General features: G+C 36.0%; 1 protein-coding gene across 1 annotated transcript in view; it reads right to left on the bottom strand.

Moving 5' to 3' along the window:
* SPATA16 (spermatogenesis associated 16) overlaps positions 1-25,881 on the bottom strand; it is a 232,567-nt gene that overhangs the window by 111,534 nt on the left and 95,152 nt on the right. Inside the window, exon 3 of the mRNA XM_061193423.1 lies at positions 24,395-24,484. Within this exon, the coding sequence (XP_061049406.1) occupies positions 24,395-24,484 (90 nt within the window). The remainder of the gene's footprint in view (positions 1-24,394; positions 24,485-25,881) is intronic.

Here is a 25,881-nt window from a genome sequence, read left to right as displayed (position 1 = left end):
TCAGGAAAAAAATGTGCATTGGGGAAGCAAACTATGGCACACATGCTAGGATATTTGCTTGCTCCTTTGGATATTTCTGTGCAGGTAGAGGAGGGTAGAAAAGCTCTATTCTTCTGTCTCTAGGCATAGCTATCACTTCATTTATCTACTCATTCATTCAAACAAAAGCTATTGACCACTCGGTTTGTGAAAGGCACTGTGGCTGATGATGGGTGGCAGGGGGCAGGAAGGACATACCAAGATGTTGATCATAGAGTTTATGTCTGAGTAGCTGAAAAAAGTGCAGTGCTCTCACCCATTGTAAATAAAGTGTGATGGTCTCATCCAGTCCACTTCTAAGGGAAAATGAGTTGGACGTGCCTCCTGGTGAAAGAGCAGGTCTTGGTGATTCTGATCCTCTTTGATCCTCTTTCTGTATGGACCAGGTTGGGCAGTCAGCTTTTACAGACAGTTGAGGTCACCCAGGCCAAAAAATGCATGACTAGCAATGAGAGATATACGAACTAGGATATTTAAAAGAGAAACAGTCAGTAGAAGGAAGAGAATAGATTTTTAAGGAACCTCCATACTGTTCTCCATAGTGGCCGTATCAATTTACATTCCCACCAACTGTGTAGGAGGGTTCCCTTTTCTCCATACCCTCTCCAGCATTTACTGTTTGTAGATTTTTTGATGATGGCCATTCTGACCAGTGTGAGGTGATACCTCATTGTAGTTTTGATTTGCATTTCTCTAATAATTAGTGATGTTGAGCATCTTTTCATGTGTTTGTTGGCCATGTATGTCTTCTTTGGAGAAATGTCTATTTAGGTCTTCCTCCCATTATTTTGATTGGGTTGCTTGTTTGTTTGATATTGAGCTGCATGACAGCAATCCGACTCCTGGGCATATACCCTGAGAAAACCAGAATTCAAAAAGATACATGCACCCTAATGGTCATTGCAGCACAATTTACAATAGCCAGGACATGGAAGCAACCTAAATGTCCATCAACAGAGGAATGGATAAAGAAGATGCCGTACATATATACAATGGAATATTACTCAGCCGTAAAAAGGAATGAAATTGTGTCATTTGCAGAGATGTGGATGGACCTAGAGACTGTCATACAGAGTGAAGTAAGTCAGAAAGAGAAAAACAAATATCGTATATTAACGCCTATATGTGGACTCTAGAAAAATGGTACAGATGAACCTATTTGCACAGGAGAAATAGAGACACAGATGTAGAGAACAAATGTATGGACACCAAGGGGGAAAAGGGAGGTGGGATGAATTGGGAAATTGGGATTGACATATATACACTACTATGTATAAAATAGACAATTAATGAGAACCTACTGTATAGCACAGGGAACTCTACTCAATGCTCTGTGGTGACCTAAACAGGAAGGAAATCCATAAAAGAGGGGATATATGTATACATATAGCTGATTGACTTCGCTATACAGCAGAAACTAACACAACGTTGTAAAGCAACTATACCCCAATAAAAAAAAAAAAGAAGGAAGAGAATAGAAAAGAAAAACAAAGTGATCTCCACCACTTCTAGGTCCCCTGTCCTTCATTTTCCTCTACACTTTAGACTGCCTTGATGGATAAACATCTTGGGAGCAGTATGTTTGCTCAGGAGGAATCCTCAGGATAGAGTGGTCAGCACTGTGATGCCTGCGTTTTTGACTCCATGCTTAGGGTGAACATACACCTGGGTTTTCCCAAGACAGTCCTAGTCTATGCCTGTTGTCCTAGGGTAATTAATAGGGCCTCTTTCACTCTCAAAATTTTCCTAATTTAGATGATAAATGATGTGATTGCCTATTATCTCAGGGGAAATGTTTTACAGCATGAATGCATTGTGGCATGCCACCCTCCATGGTTCAGTGAACCTGTTTAATACTCTGTAGAGAGAATTGTTTACCTTTTCTCTAGTAGAATTGTAAGCTATTCAAGGACAAGAATCTCATTTTCTGCTTGTTCTATTCCTTCTTCCAGGCACAGCTGATTATATAGTAGTCTGCAATAGATTTTTTTTTTTTAAGACTTTATTTTTTAGAGCAGTTTTAGGTTCACAGTAAAGTTGAGAGGAAGATACAGAGATTTCCCATATACCCTCTGCCCCATTATTAACATTCCCCACTAGACTGGTACATTTGTCTCAATTGACGAACTTACACTGATACATTATAATCACCCAAAACCCATAGTTTACCTTAGGGTTCACTCTTATTGTACATTTTATGGGTTTGGACAGATGTATAATGACACGTTTCCATCATTACAGCATCATACAGAGTATTTTCCCTGCCCTAAAAATCCTTTGTGCTCCACCTATTCATCCCTTCCCTCACCCCCACCACTGGCAACCACTGAACTTTTACTGTCTCCATAGCTTTGCTTTCTCCAGAATGTCATATACTTGGAATCTTACAGTATGTAGCCTTTTCAGATTGGCTTCTTTCACTTAGTAATATTCTGCAATAGATTCTTATAATTTGATTTAACTTTTTCCCTGACTCAGGAGTCTATGGAAAAAATGCATATACATGTGCATTTTTTCTATTGGATATATATTTTCTTAGAGATACCTGTATTTTTCCTTAGACAGCTTGCTGTATGACTGTCTTATAGAATTTTTCAGGAGATGTAATCCATAGAAGCCTTGATTTATGCTGAAATGGTGCTTTCCAAATGCTCATTTTGTAGCTTTTAATTTATAGATTGGAATCAGAAAGGCTGGCTAATAAACGTTGATGTATTTTCACTACTTCATAGATTATTCAACACACACAAACAACTACATTAACATAAAGTAAAATTTCTATTGACTGTTCCTAAGATAAAAAGAGAACACAGCAAGGTTGAAGGAAGAAAAAAAAAAGAGACATTCCAGGTATGGGGAACAGCATGAGGAAAGCAAAAGAGTTGGGAATTAAAGTGGTCTGCATGTTAAAAGCAAACAACTATTTGTTTATTGAGCATTTATTATGTATCATTTAAAGTAGTATTTATATTATTGAGCTTTTGGGATAGAATGCATGGAAGACCTTAGAAGGGAGATGTTAGCTTCTAGCATGGCAGATGTTAAGTTTACAAGATGATCACCCTTTCATTTTCAGGAGAAACTTTTGCAACCCTGAACTTGTTTATGGTATTGATTTGAGGAAGCATTTACATTTCTTTGGGGGCACAGTCCACTGTCCATCTGTTTATTTAGATGTTTGCTTGAAGGGGGTTTAATATAGGCAGAGACAATGCTCTCTTTTTTTATTCCAAACCACAGTTTGCATGATGTTTGTCTTATTTTTTAAATTGTGTTTTTGGTTTTGCAAATGTGCCCATAGGCGTTAAGTAATGGTAGCATATTTATAAATTAAAAAATAAATGAATAATTTCAGAAGGCAATAACAGCTGGCAAGTATTTTTTCATGTGAGTTGTTTTTAAGGAAAGAAGGAAACAGTTCTGTGGGCATGGAGAAACAAATCATACCATTTCACAGAAGAGTAGACTGCAGCAAGAACATCTTAAAATTCTAAATTTCATGAAAACCTTAAGAGAATAAGTGTATCCCTTGAAGGAAGGTATGGGGCTCTAGGTGTGTTGGTAGGGAGGAGTGAGGGCCAGGGTGGTTCAATGTGAATTATAAGTATCTACTATTCACAGTGAGTGTAGTGGAGACCCTGCTTTGTATTGCACTCATGTAATCCACTTGATTCCGGGCAGAAGAGATTTAATAGTAAGCCTGTTAATGAACTTCTGAGCTGCTACTACTGACCTGGGGATGATCAAAAGGTGAGACACAAGAGGTCTCAAGGCCCTGTACAGATGGGATCCATTTCAGCTCTTCCTGTTTCAGGAAAGGACTCTTCCCATCAAAGGGTTAGGGCTTGCATCCCTGATTGAATGCATGCAATCATTCGTGCAGGAGAGGCAGGGATTTAGGAACCTAGTGCCATGGCCAGGATTTTACAGAATTTATTTGAGGAAAGCAAAATCTTTCACAGAAATAAATTGTTGGAGACCCATGACTCAAAGATATTCTTTTGAGCAATTACACTTAGAACACAACAAACCTAGGAAAAGAATGTTATGGGATCCCTAAGGAAGTATCCACATTATGCTAGCAGATAGAGAGTTCCTTTAGCCCCTGGGGTTGGAACTTGTTCCCAGTTCCTTGGTGAGGAACCCAGAGACTCAAGACTGATATGAAACCCCAGTAATAGCAAGGTCACATTATGCATGCATTTAACCTAGTTGGATTCCAAAATATTGATCAAAAGATAAAAGGAAAGATGAAGATTTAAATAGAGCCCAGTGTGAGCTCACCATTTTATTCAATAAGCTTAAGCCCACAGGCAGGGAATGGAGTCAGTCAAATCAGCAATGATCATTGCAAGTTTGAAACCTATTTTAAAAATGTGAGAAAGATGTAACGGTTTCCCTGATCAATGGCAAAGAGATCAAACATCTGCCTGGCAAGTGGGCAGTCCTCCAAGCCTTACAGGAAAACCTTAGATAAATGAGGACTAAGGAAGAGTTATATGGACTGATAAAGTCATCTATGGAAGATGGAATGATGAGGATGAAAAAGAAGGGCCAACAAAGAGAATCTTCATTAATTTGCTGAAGTATTACAAGCAGAGATATCCTTGAGTGATGGTTTCTGAATATATTATCTCTTTGGAATTATTTCCTGAACATTACAATAAACATTACCTATTTTGTGAGCATATTCGTATATATGTTGTATACGCAAAACCATGTACATGATGATAGTGGACAATAGACTTTGAAGGATATTTGACTTTACCTCTTTTTTTGGGGGAGGGGTCTTAGATAACGACATTAAATGCTAACCTCTTCTTATCATGTTATTCAACTGTATCCTTTTTCTGGAGTGCATGTGAGTCAGTTTGCAAGAATCCCAAGTAAGTTGGGGGAGAAGTAAAGTCTTATATTATGCAGGTGGGGATATAAGCCAGTATATTGAGTTGCTGCCATTATTATGGTTTGATTTGTGTTCAAGAGTTGATAAGGCTTGGGGAAACTCAAGTCATGTAAGATGTAGATAAAAACCATAAAGTTTTCATTACAGAGTCTAGGTCAAATTATTCCCAGTAAATTCTTTTGTTGGCTTTTATAAAGTTTTGGAAGATGGTGCCTCTCTTTTATTCTGTATTTTTATATATAGACATCTGGTCTAAGGGGATCTTACCTGCTTTACTATTAGATTCTAGATTTGGTTAATCTAGGTAAGAAGTCCCCTCTGGAAGAATTTGTTCTTTGTAATGCTGATTAAAATGTCAGTTGTTACAGCATGAATTTAAATAGCAATAATACCATTTTTCATTTCAGAGCACTCTACTTGTGATATGTGCTTTCATATGCATTTTAATTTCAGTTCCACGAATATTTATACTGTGACTAATGTGATTGAGTCGTGAAGATGAGTAGTGAAGGTACGAAAGGTGAATTGGTCAGTTCTTCATCTTCAAGAAACCCATGGTCTTTTAAGATTAATTGACACTTAAGGAAATAGTTACGACATAAAATATGCACTAGTAGCTGTAAAAAGAAGGCACAGAAATAGTACAGAAAAAAGAATAATTGATCCTATTTGGAGAAAATGGAGACAAGGAAACCTTCCCAGGGGAGTGGGCCCCAAGAAAGGCTTCACAGGTGACCAAAGAGGGAAAAGCTGTTCTGAGATAGAATGTGAAAATGTGCACAAGCATGAAACAGCATGCTGTGCTTGGGTAGTATGTCAGTATTGAAAAGTGTGTGCACGTGTGTGTGTTCGTATGTGTGTAAAGGGGTCTAGAGAGATAAACAGGGTCTTAGTTATGAGACCGTTAATTTTTTTGCCAGGATTTATTTTGTAGATTATGGAGAGCCATTTGAAGTAATTAGTCTGGAGAGAGATGTGTCCAAATTTGTTCTTTAAATAAAGCATACTACACATATTGTTCTTTAACCTGCTTTTAAAAATGAATGATACCTTGAGAATATCTTCCACATTAGTAAATATTATCTGTCTATTAATTAAAATGGTTGCATTGTATTCTGTGGGCATTTTCACTATTTAATTAATCAGTCCCTTATGTTCAACAGTATAGATACTGGAGAGTAAGTTTTTGAGAGCAATAAAGAGTTCAGTTTAGAGCAAGTTTTGATTGAGATGCTTATAATACAACCAAATGGGGATAACCAGAAGGTGCTTGAATATATAAATGTGGAAGCTGGGAGCAAGATCGGAGAATGTAGGCATGAATTTTGGAGTCATTACTATATTGATTAGTTGAAGCCAGGAGAGGCGATTGACAGGCCAAGGAAAAGAAAATGCACAGTTTTAAAAAAGAGTAAAGGGGATAGAACCTTTGAAAATACTGATTTTTAAGCAGTGGGTTTAGGAGTAAGAGATTGGGAAGGAAAAGTCAGAGAAGTGGGAAAAAATTTAGAGACTGTGATGTCAGGGAACCTGGGGGAAAAGAGAAAGTTGGTTCTCATAATAGCTTTTAGAGACTTGAGTCCAGATACTAGCATTATTATTATCCTCATTCATAGGGGCTAAGGGTCTTGCTGAAGCCAACACAATTCTAAGTGAAAATACTGGATTGCTGATCCTGACTGTCTAACCCCAATTCTAATGAAGTTATTAGCACCTGATTTTGTGATTCAGGTAGTTAAAGAAAAGTATAAAAGAATAGCAGAATAAGCTTCAGAAGCTAAAATTAAGATGGATTCTGTAGGAGATATAAAATGTAGAAAAAGAACATGTTCTTAAATTATAGCAGGCAAAGGATATCCCAAAATAGGCTGGGAGAGAAAGATGATAAATATGTCTTTAAAATGTTAAGTCTTGGCTTTCAAATTTGGGACTATGGTGGATAAGATGATCAGAGAAACCCTACTCAGAACAGCTGATACTCTTAAACAACACAGACTGAAAACAAACATAACAAACAGGTGTTTTTAAATTTTTTTTTTTATTTTGAAAGAATTTAAAATTTACAGAAAGATTGCAAAAATAGAACAGAGTTAACATATATTCTTCCACCCAGTTTCCCCTAGCTTTCTCTAATTTTAACAACTTACATAACCATAGTACAATGAATAAAACCAGGAAATTAATACTGGCACATTGCTATTAACTGAACTACAGGCTTTTCCAAATTTCACCAGTTTTTTTCCTTTATGCTCTTTTTCTGTTCCAGGATCTAATCCAGGATGCCATAATACGTTTAGTTGTGTTTCCTTAGTGTCCTCCAGTCTTTGATATTTTCTCATTCTTTCCTTTTCTTTCATGGCCTTGATACTTTTAATGAGTAATGACTGGTTACTATATAGAATGTGTCCCAAATTGAATTTGTCTGATGTTTTCTCATGATTAGACTGAAATTATGTATTTTAGGCAAGAATACTATAGAAGTAACATGTTGTCTTTCTCATTGCATACAACCAGGGGGTACAATGTTGATGTTTTATTACTGGTGATATTAACCTTGATAATTTGATTAAGGTAGTATTTGCCATTTTTCTTCACCAGCAAGTTACTAGGTTTCCCTTTTCAATTGAGAAATATTTGGGGAGATATTTTGAGTCTATGCTAATATCATGTTTCTCCTCAAATGCTTGCCTACTAACTTTAGCATTCATTAGAGGATCTTTAAAAAATTATGTAAATTAAAAAAATTTTTTAAATTAATAAACTTTATTTTTTAAAATCAGCTTTAGGTTCACAATAAAACTGAGTAGAAGGTAGGGAGATTTTTCATATACTCCCTGTCCCTACACACTCACACTTTCCCCCCGCTATCAACATCCCACACCTCATTGTCCATTTGTTACAATCAATGAACCTACACTGGCATATTGTTATCATTCAAAGTCCATAGTTTATGTTAGGGTTCACTCTTGGTGTTGTATATCCTATGGGTTTTGACGAATGTTTAATGACATTTATCTACCATTGTAGTAACATAGTTTCTATGTTACCTTGCGGGAGTTTTATAGTTTTGTGTTTTACATTTAGGTCTATGATCCATTTTGAGTTAATTTTTTTGTGTATGACGTAAGGTCTGTGTCTAGATTTGTGTGCGTGTGAGTGCGCGTGCGTGTATGTCCAGTCGTTTCAGCACCATTTGTTGAAAAGACTATCTTTGCTCTATTGTATTGCCTTTGCTCCTCTGTCAGAGATCAGTTGACTCTTTTTATGTGGGTATATTTCTGGGTTCTCTGTTCTATTCCATTGATCTATGTATCTATTTTTTCCCCCAATACCACACTGTCTTGATTACTGTAGCTTTATAGTAAATCTTGAAGTTGGGTAGTGTTAGTCCTCCAACTTTGCTCTTCTCCTTAAAGATCGAGTTGGCTATTCTGGATCTTTTGTCTCTCTATATAAACTCTAGGATTAGTTTGTTGATATCCATAAAATAACTTGCTGGGATTTTGGTTGGGAATGAATCTGTAGATCAAGGAGGGAAGAACTGACGTCTTGAAAATATTGTGTCTTTCTATCCATGAACATAGACTATCTCTCCATTTATTTAGTTCTTTGATACATTTCATCAGAGTTTTATAGTTTGCTTCATGTAGATCTCAAATATATTTTGTTAGTTTTATGCCCAAGTATTTCATTTCTTTGGATGCTAGTGTACATGGTAATATGTTTTAAATGTCAAATTCCACCCGTTTATTGCTGGTATATAGGAAGCAATTGACCTTTGTATGTTCAACTTGTATCTTGCAACCTTGCTATAACTGCTTATTAGTTGTAGGTGTTTTTTGTCAATTCTTTCAGAATTTTTACACAGGTGATCATGTCATCTGAGAATAAAGACAGATTTGTTTCTTCCTTCCCAAACTGTATACTTTTTTTCTTGTCTTATTGCCTTAGCTAGAACTTCCATTACAGTGTTGAAAAGGAGTTGTGAAAGGGGACATCCTTACCTTATACCTGATCTTAGTGGGAAAGCTTCAAGTTTCTCATCAAGCATGATGTTACCTGGAGGTTTTTATTGTAGGTAGTCTTTATCAAGGTGAGGAAGTTCCCCTTTATTTCTAGTTTTCTGAGTGTTTTTTATCATGAGTGGATGTTGGACTTTGTCACATGATTTTCCTGCATCTATTGATATAGTCATGTAATTTTTCTTTTTTAGCCTATTGATGTGATGGGTTGCATTAATTGATTTTCAAATACTGAACAATCATTGCATACTTAGGGTAAATCCCATCTGGTCATGGTATATAATCTCTTAATATATTGCTAGATTCAATTTGCTAATATTTTGTTTAGGATTTTGCATCTATGTTCATGAGAGATATTGGTTCATGAGAGATATATTTTTGTTTTTGTTTTTTTCTTGTAATGTCTTTGTCTTATTTTGGGATTAGGGTAATGCTGGCTTCATGGCATGAGTTAGAAAGTATTTTCTCTGGTCATATCTTCTGGAAGAGATTTTTGATAATTGGTATAATTTTTCCTTAGGTGTTTGGCAGAATCCACCAGTGAACCTACTACCTGGGCCTGGTTGTTTCTGTTCTGGAAGGTTATCAAATATTGATTCAATTTCTTTAATAGGTATAGGCCATTTTAGATTGTCTACTTCTTCTTTGTGGATTTTGGCAAATTGTGTCATTAAAGGAATTGGTCCATTTAATCTAAGTTATCAAATTTGTGGGCATAGAGTTGTTCATAGTGTTCCTTTAATATCCTTTTAATGTCTAAGGAATCTGTAGTGATGTTCCCTTTTTCATTTCTGACATAGTAATTTGTGCCCCTCTATTTTTCTTAGCTTAGCTAGTGGCTGGTTAATTTTATTGATCTTTTCAGTGAACCAGTTTTTGTTCTGTTGATTTTTTTCTAATAATGTTCTGTTTTCAATTTCATTGATTTTGGCTCTAATTTTTATTATACCTTTTCCTCTGCTTACTTTGGATTTAATTTGCTCTAATTTTTCTACTTTCCTAAAGTGAAACCTTAGATTATTGATTTCAGATCTTTCTTCTTTTCTAATATATGCGTTCAAAACTAAAAATTTCACTCTAAATACTGCTTTTGCTGCACATACACATTTTGATAAGTTGTATTTTCATTTTCTTTTCGTTGGAAATATTTAAAAATTTCTCTTAAGATTTCTTATTTGACTCATGTGTTAGTTAGAAGTATGTTTAACCTCCTAGTATTTGGAGGATTTTCCAGCTATGTTTCTGTTATTCTTTTCTAGTTTAATTCCACTGTGGTCTGAGAGCAGACATTGTATGATTTCTGTTCTTTCAAATTTGTTAAGGTGTATTTAATGGCCTAGAAGTGGTCTATTTTGGTGAATATTTCCTGTGAGAAAGAGGAAACTGTATAATATGCTGTTGTTGGATGAAGTAGTCTATAGATGTCAATTTTGTCCAGTTGATTGATGGTGTTGTTGAGTTCAACTGTGTCTTTACTGATTTTCTGCCTGTTGGATCTCTTCATTTCTGATGAAGGGGTCTTAAAATCTCCAACTATAATGGTCGGTTCATCTATTTCTCTTTGCATTTATCTAGTTTTTGTCCCATATATTTTGATCCTATGTTGTTAGGCACATACACATTAAGGATTGTCATATATTCTTTTTTTGTTTTTTAAGTATTTGTTTATTTATTTATTTATGGCTGTGTTGGGTCTTCGTTTCTGTGCGAGGGCTTTCTCTAGTTGTGACAAGCGGGGGCCACTCTTCATCGCGGTGTGCGGGCCTCTCACTATTGCGGCCTCTCTTGTTGCGGAGCACAGGCTCCAGACGCACAGGCTCAGTAATTGTGGCTCACGAGCCCAGCTGCTCCGTGGCATGTGGCATCTTCCCAGACCAGGGCTCGAACCCGTGTCCCCTGCATTGGCAGGCAGATTCTCAACTACTGCGCCACCAGGGAAGCCCTGTCATATATTCTTGAAGTATTGATCCATTTACCATTATGTAATGTTCCTCTTTATCCCTGAAAACTTTCCTTGGTCTGAAGTCTGCTCTGTTTAAAATTCATACAGATACTCCCACTTTCTTTTGATTGGTGTTAGCATGGTATATCTCTATCCCTTTACTTTTAATCTGTATATGTCTTTATATTTAAATTAAGTTTCTTGTAGACAGGATACAGTTAGGTATTATTTTTTTATCCACTCTGACAATCTCTGTCTTTTATTGGTATATTTAGAGCATTAACATTTAAAATGATTATTGATGAGTTGGATTAATATCTACCATATTTGTTACTGTTTTATATTGCCATTTTTCCTATTTTTGTCTTCCACAATTTTTCTGCCTTTTCTCTTCTTGGTTGAGCATATTATATGATTCAGTTTTTTCCTCCATTTTTAGCATATCAATTATACATTTTTTTTTTTACTTTTATCAGTGGTTGCCCTAGAATTTCCGATATACATTTACAACTAATCCAAGTACACTTTCAAATATGCTAGTACACTATACCATTCCACAGATAGTGCAAGTACCTTAAAATAACAAAATATTCCTAATTCATCCCTCCCATCCCTTGTATCATTGTTGTCATTCATTTCACTAATCTGTAAGCATGCATAGGTGCCTATATACATAGACACAAGCATTCATAATTGAATATATTGTTGCTATTATTATTTTCAATAAACTTATCAGTTAGCTCATTTGAGAGTAAAAAAAATTAAATGTTTTTAGTTTGCCTTCACTTATTCATTCTCTCATGCTGTCCCTTTATTTATGTATTATAGACCTGAGTTCCTGACCTATATCATATCATTTTCCTTCTCTTTGAAGAACTTTTTTTTTTTTTTTTTTAACATTTCTTGCAGGGCAGATCTACTGGCAACAGATTTTCTCAATTTTTGTTTGTCTGAGAAAGTTTTATTTCTCCTTCACTTTTGAAGGATACTTTTGCAAGATACAGAATTCTAGGTTGGTGGGTTTTTTTCTCTCAACACGTTAAATATTTCATCCACTTCCTTCTTGCTCGCATGGTTTCTGAGGAGTAGTCAGATGTAATTCTTATCTTTGCTTCTTTATTTGTAAGATTTTTTTTTTCTTGTGGCTTCTTTTCAGAATTTTTTCTTTATCTTTGAATTTCTGTGATTTGAAAATGATATGCCAAGGTGTAGGTTGTTGGCATTTGTCCTGCTTGGTGTTCTCTAAGCTCCTTGATCTGTGTTTTGGTGTCTAACAATAATATTTGGAAATTCTCAGTCATTGCTTCAAATATTGCTTCTGTTCCTTTCTTCTCCTTCTTGTGTTTCCATTACATATATGTTATACTTTTTATAGTTTTCCCACAGTTCTTAGATATTCTGGTTTTTTTCAGTCCCTTTTCTTTTTGCTTTTCAGTGTACTATTTTGGAAATTCTTATTGTCGTATCCTCAAAGCTCAGAGTTTCTTTTTTCAGCCATATGCACTCTACTAATGAGCCCATCGAAGACGTTCTTCATTTCTGTTGCATTGTTTTTGATCTCTAGTATTTCTGTTTCTTTCTTAGAATTTTCACTTCTCTGCTTACATTATCCATCTGTTCTTGCATGTTTTGTTTTTTTAAAGCCCTTAGTATATTAATTATATATTTTTAAAAGTTCCCATTGTGATAATTCCAACATTCCTGCTACACATCATTCTGGTTCTGATGCTTGTTTCTTCATACTCTGTCTTTTAGCTTTTTAGTATGCATTATAACTTTCTGTTACAAGGGGGACATGAAGTATGGGTAGTTCCTTAGGTAGAAGGAACTGCAGTAAATAGGCTTTTGGTATGTAGTGGTGAGGTGTTGGGGGAGGGTAAGCATTCTGAAGTTCTATGATTAGGTCTCAGTCTATGATTTACATTAGGTGAACCTGTGCTCCTGGACTGTGAACTTCACCAATGCTTCCCAGTTTGTAACCCCATTTAGGTGTGATGCAATGGCAAAAAAGGACTGGAGTTGGGTATTCCTCTTTCCTCATTTGGAAGGCTAGAATGAGCTGGAGCTGGGTATTTCTCTTCCTCCCAGTATGTCAGGCTCTGGTAAAGTAGGTTCACTTGAAGGCAGGACTTGCTAAAGAGAACAGAATGCTCTGGCATATTTCAAAATGGTTTCTTTTCCCTTCCTTCTGCTGGAAGCATGGTGGAATTTTCCTCCCATATTCACTGTGAGGACCTGGTAGAGCACCTGGAGATGAAACTCACAAAAGTGTAGGGGTCTCCCTATGACTGGAGCCCCCTCCCCCCACACCCTGAAATTTTTAACCTCTCAAAGTTTTCAATATTGAGCCTCCAGAAGTTTGTCAGTTACAGTTCAGGTTTTCCTATCCCAACACTGGTTTCCATGGAGGTTTCTGCTCAGAGATTTCTCTTCCAGTAACTTGGGATTCTCTTTTTCTGTCTCTCCTATTTTGGGACAGCTGGTTTGCTTGTGGTTAATATTTACTGGTCTAGTAGCTGTCTTTTAAGAAGACATGTGCATAGGGGAAAGGAGACATAGCCTGAGGTCCAAGCATAGTGAAGACTGAATAGAAGACCACCTGCATATTGGTTTCTTTAAGAGATAACATTTTCCATGAAAGAGCTAGGAGAAACTCTTACAGAGCAAAATAGTGGAACTACATGCCAATCTTGACCTTGAATCCTGGTGGAGCACAAGAAAAAGTAAGAAAGTCTTCCTTGGGAATTCCTAACCAGAAGTTACACTATCCTGGTTTGGAATTCAGATTCACTCTTTCTACCATTTTGGTGAAAGAGTAAAAGGCCAATAATAAAACATTCTTGAAAAAGAATCAGTTGGAGAGGTTTGCTTTACTAGGTATCAAGATATATTATAAAACCATTCTATGTAGGATAGTGTAGTCTTGGCAGTGCAACAGACAAATAGATGAATCAGTAGAATGCAGACCAGAAATCTGCATATTCATATGTGTAAAACTGATCTAGACAGAATCAACGTTGAAGATCAATAGCAAAAGGATTTAGTAAGATAATGTCAAGATAATTGACTGTCCATTGAGGGAAAAACATGATAATAGATTCCTACCTCACACCATACATAAAAATCAATTATCGTTGGGTCAAAACTTTAAAGGCAAAGAGAACACTTCAAAATTTTTGAAGACAATACAGGAGGCTATCTTGATGAGCTTGGAATAGAGGAATATTTCTTAAAACCCAAACGGTGCAAATCATAAAGGAATTTGATACATATGACTACATTAAAACTAAGTCTTTAGTCTTATTTTTTATCAAAAATATCATGAAGAGTATGATTATACAAGCCATAAGTTGGAAAAAATTACTTGTAACACATATTACCAAAAGTTATTAGTATACAGAATATATAAAGCTTCCTAAATTTAATGATAAAAAGACAATTCAATAAGAAATGAGCAAAGGATAAATACACAAATGAACATATCACTGAAGAGGAAACATGATTAACCAATAAATATTAAAAATGCACAGGCTTATTAGTAATAATAAAAAAGAAAATGTGAATCACAATAAGGCAATGCCATTTCAAACTTACCCAAATGGCAAATATGAAAAGGTCTGACAATACCAAGTGTGTTTTTTTGTGTGTGTGCAGGAATAGGCATTTGATGATAAGATTAAGCTCGAATTTCAGATTTGCTACTTATCAATGGTGTGATCTCTGACAAGTCATTCAAACTGTAGCTTAAGTTTTCTCACCTAAAAAATGCAGAATAAAAAAAATGCAGAATATAATTTCTTTGCAGAGTTGTGAGGAACAAAGATGATGCAAGACAAGCATCTGACATAAAGTTTGGCAAAGAGCAGGAGGTCATAGATGATAGCTGCTAAAATGGAGATAAACTGGGATAGTAGTTGAGTAGTATAATGTTTATACCAAAGTTTCACTCAATAGAATTAATTCGGAGTGAATGTATTAGGATTTTAAACCTCATTCTTCAAAGCTTATAACAACAATAACAACAGCAATAATTAACTGAGGACTTATTATGTGCCAGGCACTGAGTTTAGTGTTTTATATTCATTATTTTATTTAATCCTTATGCTTACTTTGTAAGGTAGTATTATTATCTTCATTTTATTGTTGAGGAAATTGAAACTCAAAGAGCTTACTTAATTAACTTGCCCGAGGTCACACACAGCCAGTCATTTGTAGCCCTGGGAGTAGAACACAGTTCTTTCTGCCTTGACTGTAATTCTCTAGTGTAGATGATTCCTCTTTAGCAGACAGACACAAAATCAGAACTTTTGACTTCTAAGCAATTTTCACAACTAGTGGCATCAGAATTAATTTATGTGCAAAATAGCGTGATGGACCAATGCGGGTATTAAAAAGAAGGGTGAAGAATTTCAGTTTCTGGCAGTGTTAGTATTTCCAGCCTAAATCTTTTGTGAAGGTATTGCTATTTTTGACAGAACTGAGGAAAGGAAAAAAGGGAGAACTGGCATAAAAACCAGGTGACTGAACACTTCTCTTTCTCTGTGTGATTTAAAGTTCCACCTGCCAACCCCAGAGACCTCCACATTGTAACTCCCTTAAAGAATAATTGGAATATCACTCAGACTGAAACAGGATGCTAAAATTCATAATATATTCATACACAAAAATTTTTTAAAGTCACAATCTTGCCTCTTTTAACTCCTTAAAGCAGCGAGAATCTTGTCCTTCAACCCTTATGTTAACAGTGATCTTTCCAAAAACACAGATGTGCTGACTCAGAGTGAGATGGATCAAATAGTCTTGGGGTGCAAGCTCGTCTCTCGTAGTGCAGTACTTCAGCTAAAGGACTGCTCAACAAATTCTGGTTTCAATGTTGAGAAACTCATTGTCTCTTGAGGTAGCTTCAGCTATCTTCAGAGAGCTCTAATTGTTAACAACAACAGAAACAATGATAATAGCTCATTTTTTATTGAGAGTTTATGGTGTGCCAAGTACTGTGCTAAGTGCACAATATAAATTGTCTCATTTATCCTCATAATAACCTCCGTGACACAGCTGCTATTATTATCTCCAATTTACAGATTAAAAACATGGAGCTTTTGATCCATTTATCATAATTTTAACATTTACAGGCTAAACTCTGATTCACTTGGCAACACTTAGATATTAGAAAACAGCACAGAACTCTGAGTTAAACTGTAGCTCCTTTGGATTAAACTTTTGAATGTTTAATTGGTTTTCTACATTCTGTTATTGTAGAAAATATGGAATCAGGTGGATGTCTGATTAAAGGGAAGAAGGGAGGGAAGAGATCTTTATTTCTTCATATTTTAAACGTGACACTCTAGGGCTTTTCTGCATTCTCTCTTACATTATCTTCATTGCTCCACCCACTTTTTAAAAGATGCAAGGTTGGATCTATAGCAAAAAAGAGAAATCTTTCTCTGTACTCTGCTGCATGTTTTCTAGACCAATATTTTCAGAAAGTGCACACAGTCCAAGAATTGTGCATTTCTAAATTATTTTAGAAATGTTTAAAGGTAATGCAAATGCATAGCATACCATTCAAAAGAGAAAAGGGGCAAAAATACCATGATAAACATCAGCAAGATGGAGAATTCACAAACTCAATCAATGTTTATTTTTCTCTAACGGATTTTCAGATGTTGTTGTTAACAGCCTGGCGTAAAATTTTTTTCTATATTTATGTAAGATTATGTGTCCTTGCAGTTATTTTGCTTATAATTTGGATCATGTCCAAAACTTTTCTTAAGGCAACAGAATTACTTTTTAAGCCACCTGATGTCATTATAGCCTTACATTTAGCGTTTTTATTATAAAATTAGACATTTATAAATCTGGAATGTTCAATCCTTAATACCTAATAGATGGCTAGAAACTTGAAGCTGTAGTATATTTTAGTGTTCACTGTTTTCCTTGAAATCACAAACACTACACCTTACACATATAAAAATCGGGTGTGCTGTAGTCTTATATTTAACCTAAGTCATGTGAAATGACTAAATATCTCTTTATTAATGTCAGTTTTAGAGATCATACATAAGGAAGCAACATTTTCACAGTGCTTAGGGTTCATGCAGCTTTGTCATATGTAGGGAAAAGGAAAGTCAATTTAGTGGTGGAATGATCATGCCTAACTGTGTGTTACGTATGACTGACTAATGCCAGACCACACTAAAGCTGTTCTCGCAGTGATGAACTGCCTCCAGTAAAAAGAAAGAAAGCCCTTCAGGCAGATGGCCAATTTAAGAATAAAAATTAGCCTATAGTCTTCATTTAATCTATTTGTGGGCATAAATGAGAACTTACTTTAACCAAAAAACCCTGTGATGTATTTTTAGCATCTTGCATGGTGAATGAATGGATTTTACACTTCCAATTGAATCAGAACTGTTAAAATAACCTCCCAACACTACTATCATCTCTTCAGAATCACTTGTCTTGAGTCTGCCTGTCAGTATATTCTCCTCCCTTGCAAGATACCTAATAATCTCATTTAAAATCATAGAGTTCCATGACACCAAAAAAGCTGACACAGTTTCTTCCTTGTTGCTACTGTACTACTACCCCTGAGTGACTGCTTATCTACAGCAACACCACTGCTTTATGTTACCAGATTTCTGAACAAACACTTCAGTTTATTTTGGGGTCACCCTTTTCTTTTGACAGATTGTGATTTATATATGCATGATTTTCAATTTCCAGTAGGACCAACTTACATAAGAAAACAACAACAAAATCAAATCCCCAAATCCCCTGCTGGGTCTCAGGAAACTTACCTACTCCCACCTCTACTAATCTCTACTCTTTGGCTTGTCAGTGAGGGTAGCTATGAATTCATGCATCTTGAAATATCATGTTTTGATTTGGCTTAACAGTAACATACTACCTGGCAAAGAAACATCCCTAGAACATCCTGATACCCATGCAGAGCCCAGACCTTAAGTGTTTAAACTAATTCTCATTCAAACATTGATACTCTAATGTGTCACACCTTAGCCATAGCTGACAATTCATTTCTAAAAGAATCTGTGTTTTAAGGAATTTATTGTTTGAGATTTTCATTGTACATTCATCCATAGAGCAGATTTCTTGAAAATTCAAATATTCTAATTTGTCTCAGAGTATCAAAAATAAGATAAAGCAAAAACAAATGTAACCACTAATTAGTTAAAACAATGGCAATTACCAAGGAAAGTCAAAGTCTTACAGAATGAATGAGATGCTTGGAGAATGGCTTATTAATGACCAGAAGCAAGGGGACAAAGAAGGGACTTTTATTTTTTTCAGAAAAGGTAAGCGTCATGAAACAAGAAAAAAAGGCAAGTGCAGAGAAGGAGGATGGGAATGGCAGGTAGCCAAAATGATAAAATAGGAGTGAACTGAAAGGCACTGTCAGAGGTCAAGCGTGAGAGAGGCAAAGCTGAGAAATAACTATGAGGGAGAAAATTCTTAGTGTATTAACAAGCAGACAGATACAACTTGGTGGCATCTCACCAATTTGTTTTTTTAATCCTGAAAAGCACATGTAATATACAATAGCTCCGAAATCCAGTGTGTCATTTAGTGCAGTACTTTAAGCAGGGCAAAGATTAAAAAAATTTTATACTACATATTGTATTATTTACTCTATTTCTCACAATATTACATACATTACACGGCACTAAATAATATTATTTCAAAATATAGAGCAGAACAGATTTGTTGTAGATAGTAAACTAAAGCTGTTGAACTCTGTAAGGTAACACCTTTTTCTAACAGTGGACTGCTGTTTTTAGACTAAAATCTTCCCCCAACTGGCCTTGCACAAACTTTGATGTGGGAAGGAATCCTCATGCTGGTAGGAGGAAGCTCAGCCTTTACTGTTGAGGAATTCAACTCCAGCATTCCTTTAGAGCTGGAGAGAGGACTTGACTTCCCAGCTTCAAATCTGATGCTGTGGCCCACAGCCTTCTGTTGGCTCCCAATCAATTCATCAGATGATGAGTTTGTCAAATGACCAATTTGTTAAATTTATAAATATGCTTATTTACTAAGACAGCTTATTTTAACTCTTTAAAAAATTTGTATTAATCCTACAGATGGATTCGAAGGAGCCAGGGCTCCAGGGTTCTGCAGCCTACAGTTTCTTTCTGTTCTTCAGTCTCCCCTCTGTGGGATCCACAGCCCAGATTGTGCTGTGTTGCTCACTGTTCATTTTCCCTATCTTGGCTTTTTCTAGCTTCAGGAGATAAAGTAGAATGCTATTAAAGTCTCCTCATTAAATACAAGTTGTTGTAAATGCTATAAACAGTTAAAAATACATTTGATCACACAGGCAAATTTGCTCACTCTCCAAAAATTGGGGAATGGATCTTAAAAATGATGAAATGTTAAAAACAAAAAAAATGGCTTTTAAAATATGAGAAAGAAATTAGTATAAATTGTTAAACTTCCAAATTAAAATTTTGGTTATGTTAATAAGAAGAAAATAGTCATAGAATATTCAAGAACAGTAGAGTAATAATCATACACACAAGAAGAACATATTTATGAGAATAAATCATTCTATAACCATAGCTTTTTTTTTTTCTTTAAACATATACACACACACACACATATTTATACACACGTACATGGGCATCTTCTGTTGGGTCGCTTTCTCTGGAGAACACTGCCTGATCAGATGCTATTTTTTTTTTTTTATAAATTTATTTATTTATTTGTTTATTTTTGGCTGTGTTGGGTCTTCGTTTCTGTGCGAGGGCTTTCTCTAGTTGTGGCAAGCGGGGGCCACTCTTCATTGCGGTGCGCGGGCCTCTCTTGTTGCGGAGCACATGGCAGGTGGATTCTTAACCACTGCGCCACCAGGGAAGCCCTATAACCATAGCTTTTAAAAACTGAAAATTTTCAAAAATTAACAAGATTTGCTGAATGTATTCATGAGGAATATGTACATAAGAAAATGTATTCATATTAATTTGTCAGTAAGATTATTTCTTAAAGTAAGGTTCTAGTAAACTTGAAATTTGGTGAATTTTGCAAATTGGTCACCTGGCCAATTGATTCTTCAGAGAATTACATTTTCATGAATGGGACTACTTCAGCTTTCTTATGATGACACCGTGTTTGAAAAACTTGAAGTGATTGCCAACATTTAGAAGTCAAGAAATTTCTTGGAAAGCTCTGAATTATTATACTATTTCTTGAAAAATCTGCAACACTGAACCTATGTTTCTATACAGCAGCATTAGCTGGACGTGAATAAGGCTACTCCCTTCAGAAGGGCCAGTGGTAGGGTGACCATATGGCCAGTGTGCTAATGATAGTCCTGGTTTATGCCTGTTTTCCTAGTATAATTCTTAAATGTGCCCACTTTCACTCTCACAGTGTTCAGTCTGAGAGAGAAATTGTACAGTCACTCTAGTTAGTGAGCTCCAGTCTTCTGTAGTTCATACAACACCCTTTTATCTTATAATTCACACACCATATGCGTGGGCTTTGTAAGCATTTGAATGTGTTACTCCTGCTCTAGTGTCTCCTGGTCTAGTTCACGTATGTAGAAACACACAGCTAATTCTTCCTTAGTGATGGATAAAGAGGCTTTGTTGTGTTTTCTCGCTTAGTGTTACCTTCTGTTTGCTTCCTCTTACACAGAGTGGTCTTAAATAAAGATTCGGTGCAATGTCATCTATTTTTTTGCCTCATGAAACTTCACTGTAGGAGGCATGACCCTATCACATGACTTTACTACTATGTGCATACTCTTAATATTTACTTTTCAACCAGGGTTGTACCGAGAATTTCATGTAATATCTCCTTACTGATGCAGCTAAATGGTTAGTAATCACAAACTCAGAAACTAGCTAGTTTAATTTGTAAACCCCAAACTTGGTTTGTGCCAAGGCCTGTGCTAGTCAGTGAGCATACAGAGATGAAAGACATTGTGCTGTTCGTATTATCAAGTTATTAGTTCCTTCATAAAATAGTCTTGACTTTTGTTTGTATGCTTTTTTACATCTCTGCGTATTGTTTCTTGGCTTATCATCTTTCTTATGAAAGTAGGCCAAATGTGTGTGTGTGTGTGTGTGTGTGTGCGCGTGCGTGTGTGTGTGTGTGTTGGAGGAGGGACAGATTTGAGCAAGAACATTTTATTTCAACATGTACACTTTTTTTTTCCCCCAAGGAATTCCTTTATTTTATTTTATTTTTTTTAATTTTATTTATTTATTTATTTATTTATTTATTTATTTTTGGCTGTGTTGGGTCTTCGTTTCTGTGCAAGGGCTTTCTCCAGTTGCGGCAAGTGGGGGCCACTCTTCATCGCGGTGCGTGGGCCTCTCATTATTGCGGCCTCTCTTGTTGCAGAGCACAAGCTCCAGACGCGCAGGCTCAGTAGTTGTGGCTCACGGGCCTAGTTGCTCCGCGGCATGTGGGATCTTCCCAGACCAGGGCTCGAACCCGTGTCCCCTGCACTGGCAGGCAGACTCCCAACCACTGCGCCACCAGGGAAGCCCTCAACACGTACACTTTTATAGGCAAGGAAACAGAGCAATGTTAAAGAGCTAGGCTACTGGCTATTTCAGGTAAGGCCTCACAGGTTGGCTGTTTCTTGTGGGGGTTACAGTAATCTGAACTTAGATTTATGGTATGAAAATGTGATTTCATCAATTTAACTGGTGCCAGGTGTCTTCTCAAGGGTGACCAGCATCCCTGCAGAGCCTATATCAAAATTAAATATCCTTATTTTTATTCAGCTTCCTACCATTTATATGTTCGGGCTCTTTCTTCTGGTATGATGTTTCTGAAAAGATATTGACCAATAAAATAAAAGGATCTGCCCATTGTCGTAATACCTGTCGTAATCAGTCAATACGCCCATTGACTGATACCCTCTATTTAATCACATTTCCTATAGCCTCTCTGGTTGAGAATCTGGGATTTTGTGAAGCTGTCCTAGAAATCTTTTCTGGACTGTTCTCTATGTATTCCTTACTGGATAGAGCTGGTTAGGCTCAGAAAATTTTAGATAACCCAGTTTCCAGGGACTGGTTGTAAATGGTCTTGGACCAGATGGAAGATGATCTACTTCACTGGGAATCATGGTTTTAAGACTTCCTAAGTTACATGGTAGTGGCATTCTTTAGTAGGTGCTTCTCAATCTCAGAAACATGACTGATTGGCTTCTTAGAGGAAATAACCTTGATATGTGGGCTTTTTCAATTAGTTTTAATATAATGTGCTTGTAAGAGACCTGAACCAAACTACCTAAGTATCCAAGCAATTGATTGATAAATATGAATGCTTAATACATTGATTTGTGTTTAGTGTTTTACACTAGAAATCAAATAGCTAAGAGACACTAAGATATTCGTGTTCGTGGTTCATAGTATTCTTTCCCTTGAGGGGAAAAGAGGATGACTAATACTCTGTATTAAGGATTGTAATTGCCAAGGAAACCAAGATGAAAAACACTTGTATCTGCTTCTCTTTTGGAAAGTCCACACCAGTATAGCCAACAATTATCAGGAATTTTCTCAAGGATCATTGTCAAGTTAGTCATCAAATGATATTACACAGATACACTTATTGCACTTCAGGGATATACATGTCAAGGTAAATGGATATTTAGTGCCAATATTACATGGTAGGTACTGACAAATTCCTAATTTTCAAGTTCTCATTGTTTATTCATTTATTTTAGGAACCATAAAGAATTTTCATCACCACTTTAACTCAAGCAGTTAGGCTGATACAATTAAGTTATAGTCAATGATCTACTGGTATCTGGCTCTCCCCCAAACTCCAAAATCCTGGGTTTGTAGCATTTGCCAGTTTCCATAGTGTAAATTCTCCCAGCAATGCTAATTTCTCCTACAGTTAACAACTGGCTCTCCCAATATTCCTGAATATTTAACAGTGGGCTCTCTAGAGTCTGTACAAGCTAACCCAGCACACTACTAGCAGTTTTAACTAGTTACAATCTAGTTCTGAAGTTGCATCTAGCTTTCTCCTATTATCTTTTGATTAGAGTCAGAAGACACATTAGTGAACCACCTCTTAAAGAAAACTATTTTACAGATAACTGTATCTGTTTATGCTGAGCTTATTAGCTTCATTTGTAGCTAGTGACCTTTACAAAGTGTGGGACAGAAGGAAGCTTACTATCATCGCTTAAATTCCTTCTCATTCGCATAGTGTGTGTGGGAAGAGAGTAAGCCACAGGGACAACCCAGTAGACAAAATGAAAAGTAGGGCTAATAAAAAAAAAAAAATAGGAAGACGTCGTATGTGGGTAATGTAAGATAAAACATTCAGGAAAAGAGTATAAGGAAAAATAGAATGTAAAAACGAGATTGATAGAGACCTATTCTAATTTTTAAAAGTGGGCACTAACACACAGGTAAATAGATATTGTGGCATATTGGTTGTTTGACTGCAAAGTGAGAGTAGTTGAGATTAATTCTGCCTTCCATATCCATCGTTTAATTGAGTTCAAGTAATTCCTAAGACCATCTTATAAAATGGAATTCATGTCAAACTCATAGTATCAATTTTATGGAATCATTCTATTATCTATTTAAATTTCTTAAACTTCATTTTCCAAGAAAGTGTTATTTGCAAATGTTCTAGAGATAGTAACCACCAGCAACCTAGGCTCCCCATTCCTATTACTGTGGATTTCTCCCTAGGAGTTATGGTTGGAGTATGTATAGAAACCACTCACACTTTCTTGATAAATTCCTGGGGTGGTAAAGTGGAAGGGTAAGAAACAATAGGTACCTATACATTGAGAGATGAAGAAAATTCTTTGAGAGAATTTATCAAAGAGAAGGGGAGTCTGATATGATGATCTTGACTCAGGAATAAAAAGCATTGGTTGTCACAGGTGCAAAGGAATTCTGAGTGTAGCATTGAGGCTGTTGCACAAATCTTGCAATTCTTTGCCGTAAGTCTAGGTTCTGGGGATGAGAATATCAGGAGCTTCTTCACCAGGTTTTTATGAAACATATTGTGGGTCCAAGAGACAATACTTTAGGACACCTCTAACAACCTTTGGTGTTATAACTGATGCCGTCTTCTCTAGAAATGGGCTGCTGGTATCCTTTTTATGTGGGTTGGATTTTATTTCCAGAACTCAAGAAAGAGATGGCCACAAAACTGTGTCCTTACAACCAGGATCAGGAATGTACTTGAGAGCAAGAGGTCAAGTTCATTTCTAATCTTCCCTGGAAGTTTTCCCATCATTATCAGTGACCTCATGGCTGGAAAGTTTGAATTTTACTAAGAGCTATGAACACAGAATGGCTTTAATTAAAGAAAAAGATAGTCAATAATTGTTGGTTTGACGTTTATAAGACAATAATTCCGGTAAAATCATATTCCATGTGAGAAATGGAAAGTTCTATTACACTATTACCAGAAGCTGAGAATAAAATTAGTTTAACTCTAAATAAGTCTTCACAAAAGTTATAACAAACATACCGGGCAGCTTCTGAATATCTCTCCAGACATCTAAACACTGTTGCCTGACGAAGGTGATTTCGGAAATAGGCTGGGTTTAAAACAATGCTCCTGAAAAGATAAAAGAAACGCAAATGTTATTAAGCTTTTGAAAGTCAATTACCAGAAGTGTATAGGAATGAAATAACATTCATTCAATTTTATATTCTATATATTTTAAAAGATAACTAGTAAATGGATCATTTTTCTTCCTGTAATTGTCAGTTAAGACAAATAAACAAGCATTATTGAAAAATTAAGTTTGCATGATAAAAGCAATTTTATTTATAACACAGGCTAACTTTTATAGATATAACAATGGCAACAAATTTGAATCCAACTTATATTACATATAAGATGTGGTGTTATTTTGTTTGTTATATATTAATACATCAGGCAAAGATCACAGGTAGACATATTTATGGGTACGTCTACCTATAATGAAGGAGGAGATTGTTAGCTGCTGAATTTCAGTTAAAAGAAAGGAACTGGAATTTGGGTGACATGTTTGTTTGCACTCCACATTGGGTTCTGTGTCTTCCCCCAGCTGGACAATGTAGTGGAATGGAAGGAGCCCTGTACCATAGGGTAAGGAATCTGGTCCTGAACTTGCCACTTTTGGTAAGACCCTTGTTCACTTTGGGTTTCCATTTTCTTTTATTGAAATTACAAGGCTTGACTTTTGGATAACATTATCTATCCTTGCTTGCTGATTTTTTCATTATCTCAGAGTTCTGCAGTCTCACTTCAAGCTCAGATGAGATGATGATCACTCCATAGCTGCCCTCTTCCTCTAGAGATAAACTGGCAGCCATTCCTCTTCCTTGCTTCACTGAGAACCAGGCACTGTTCAAGGCATTTGATATAATGAGGTGAACTAGACAGATATAGACCATGATTCATCACCGAATGAGGAGACAGCCATTAGTTAAAGTTTAAGGTGTAGCTTATATCATAATAGAGTGTTGTGTTATTGATGTAAGATACAAATGTTACAGAACCAACACAGGATTATTAAGCAATCTTTTTGTGAGCCTGTTTTTACAAGTTGCTGAGAATCACTTGGATTTAGTTCATTATTGAAGTAAGTGGTTCTTAATCTTTTCTGGGGAGGTTCACAGAGCTTTTTGAGAATCGGATGAAAGCTATGGATCTCTGTCCAGAAAAATGCACATAAACATGGTTGCCCAAATTTAGGTAATTCATGTGACCCCTTAAGGCTATTCATGAACTCCAGACTAAAAAAAATGCAGACAAGAATAATTCCATTCCTAGAAACATTGCTTATAGAAAGAATAAAGTAAAAAAAGAAGCATCTATCTGACGTACATAGAATCATAGAATTATATGACGATGAGATGGATTGACTGAATAATTCAGCTCACTTTAAACACAAGTGAACAGAATCCAGAGAGGCTAAGGGATCTCTCTAAAATCATAAACTAGTTAGTTGCAATGCTGCTTCAAGT

Source organism: Eubalaena glacialis, chromosome 6 (assembly GCF_028564815.1).
Source record: "Eubalaena glacialis isolate mEubGla1 chromosome 6, mEubGla1.1.hap2.+ XY, whole genome shotgun sequence".
Taxonomy (NCBI): domain Eukaryota; kingdom Metazoa; phylum Chordata; class Mammalia; order Artiodactyla; family Balaenidae; genus Eubalaena; species Eubalaena glacialis.
The sequence above is the reverse complement of the archived record's forward strand: the minus strand, read 5'-3'. Positions and strand labels throughout refer to the sequence as shown.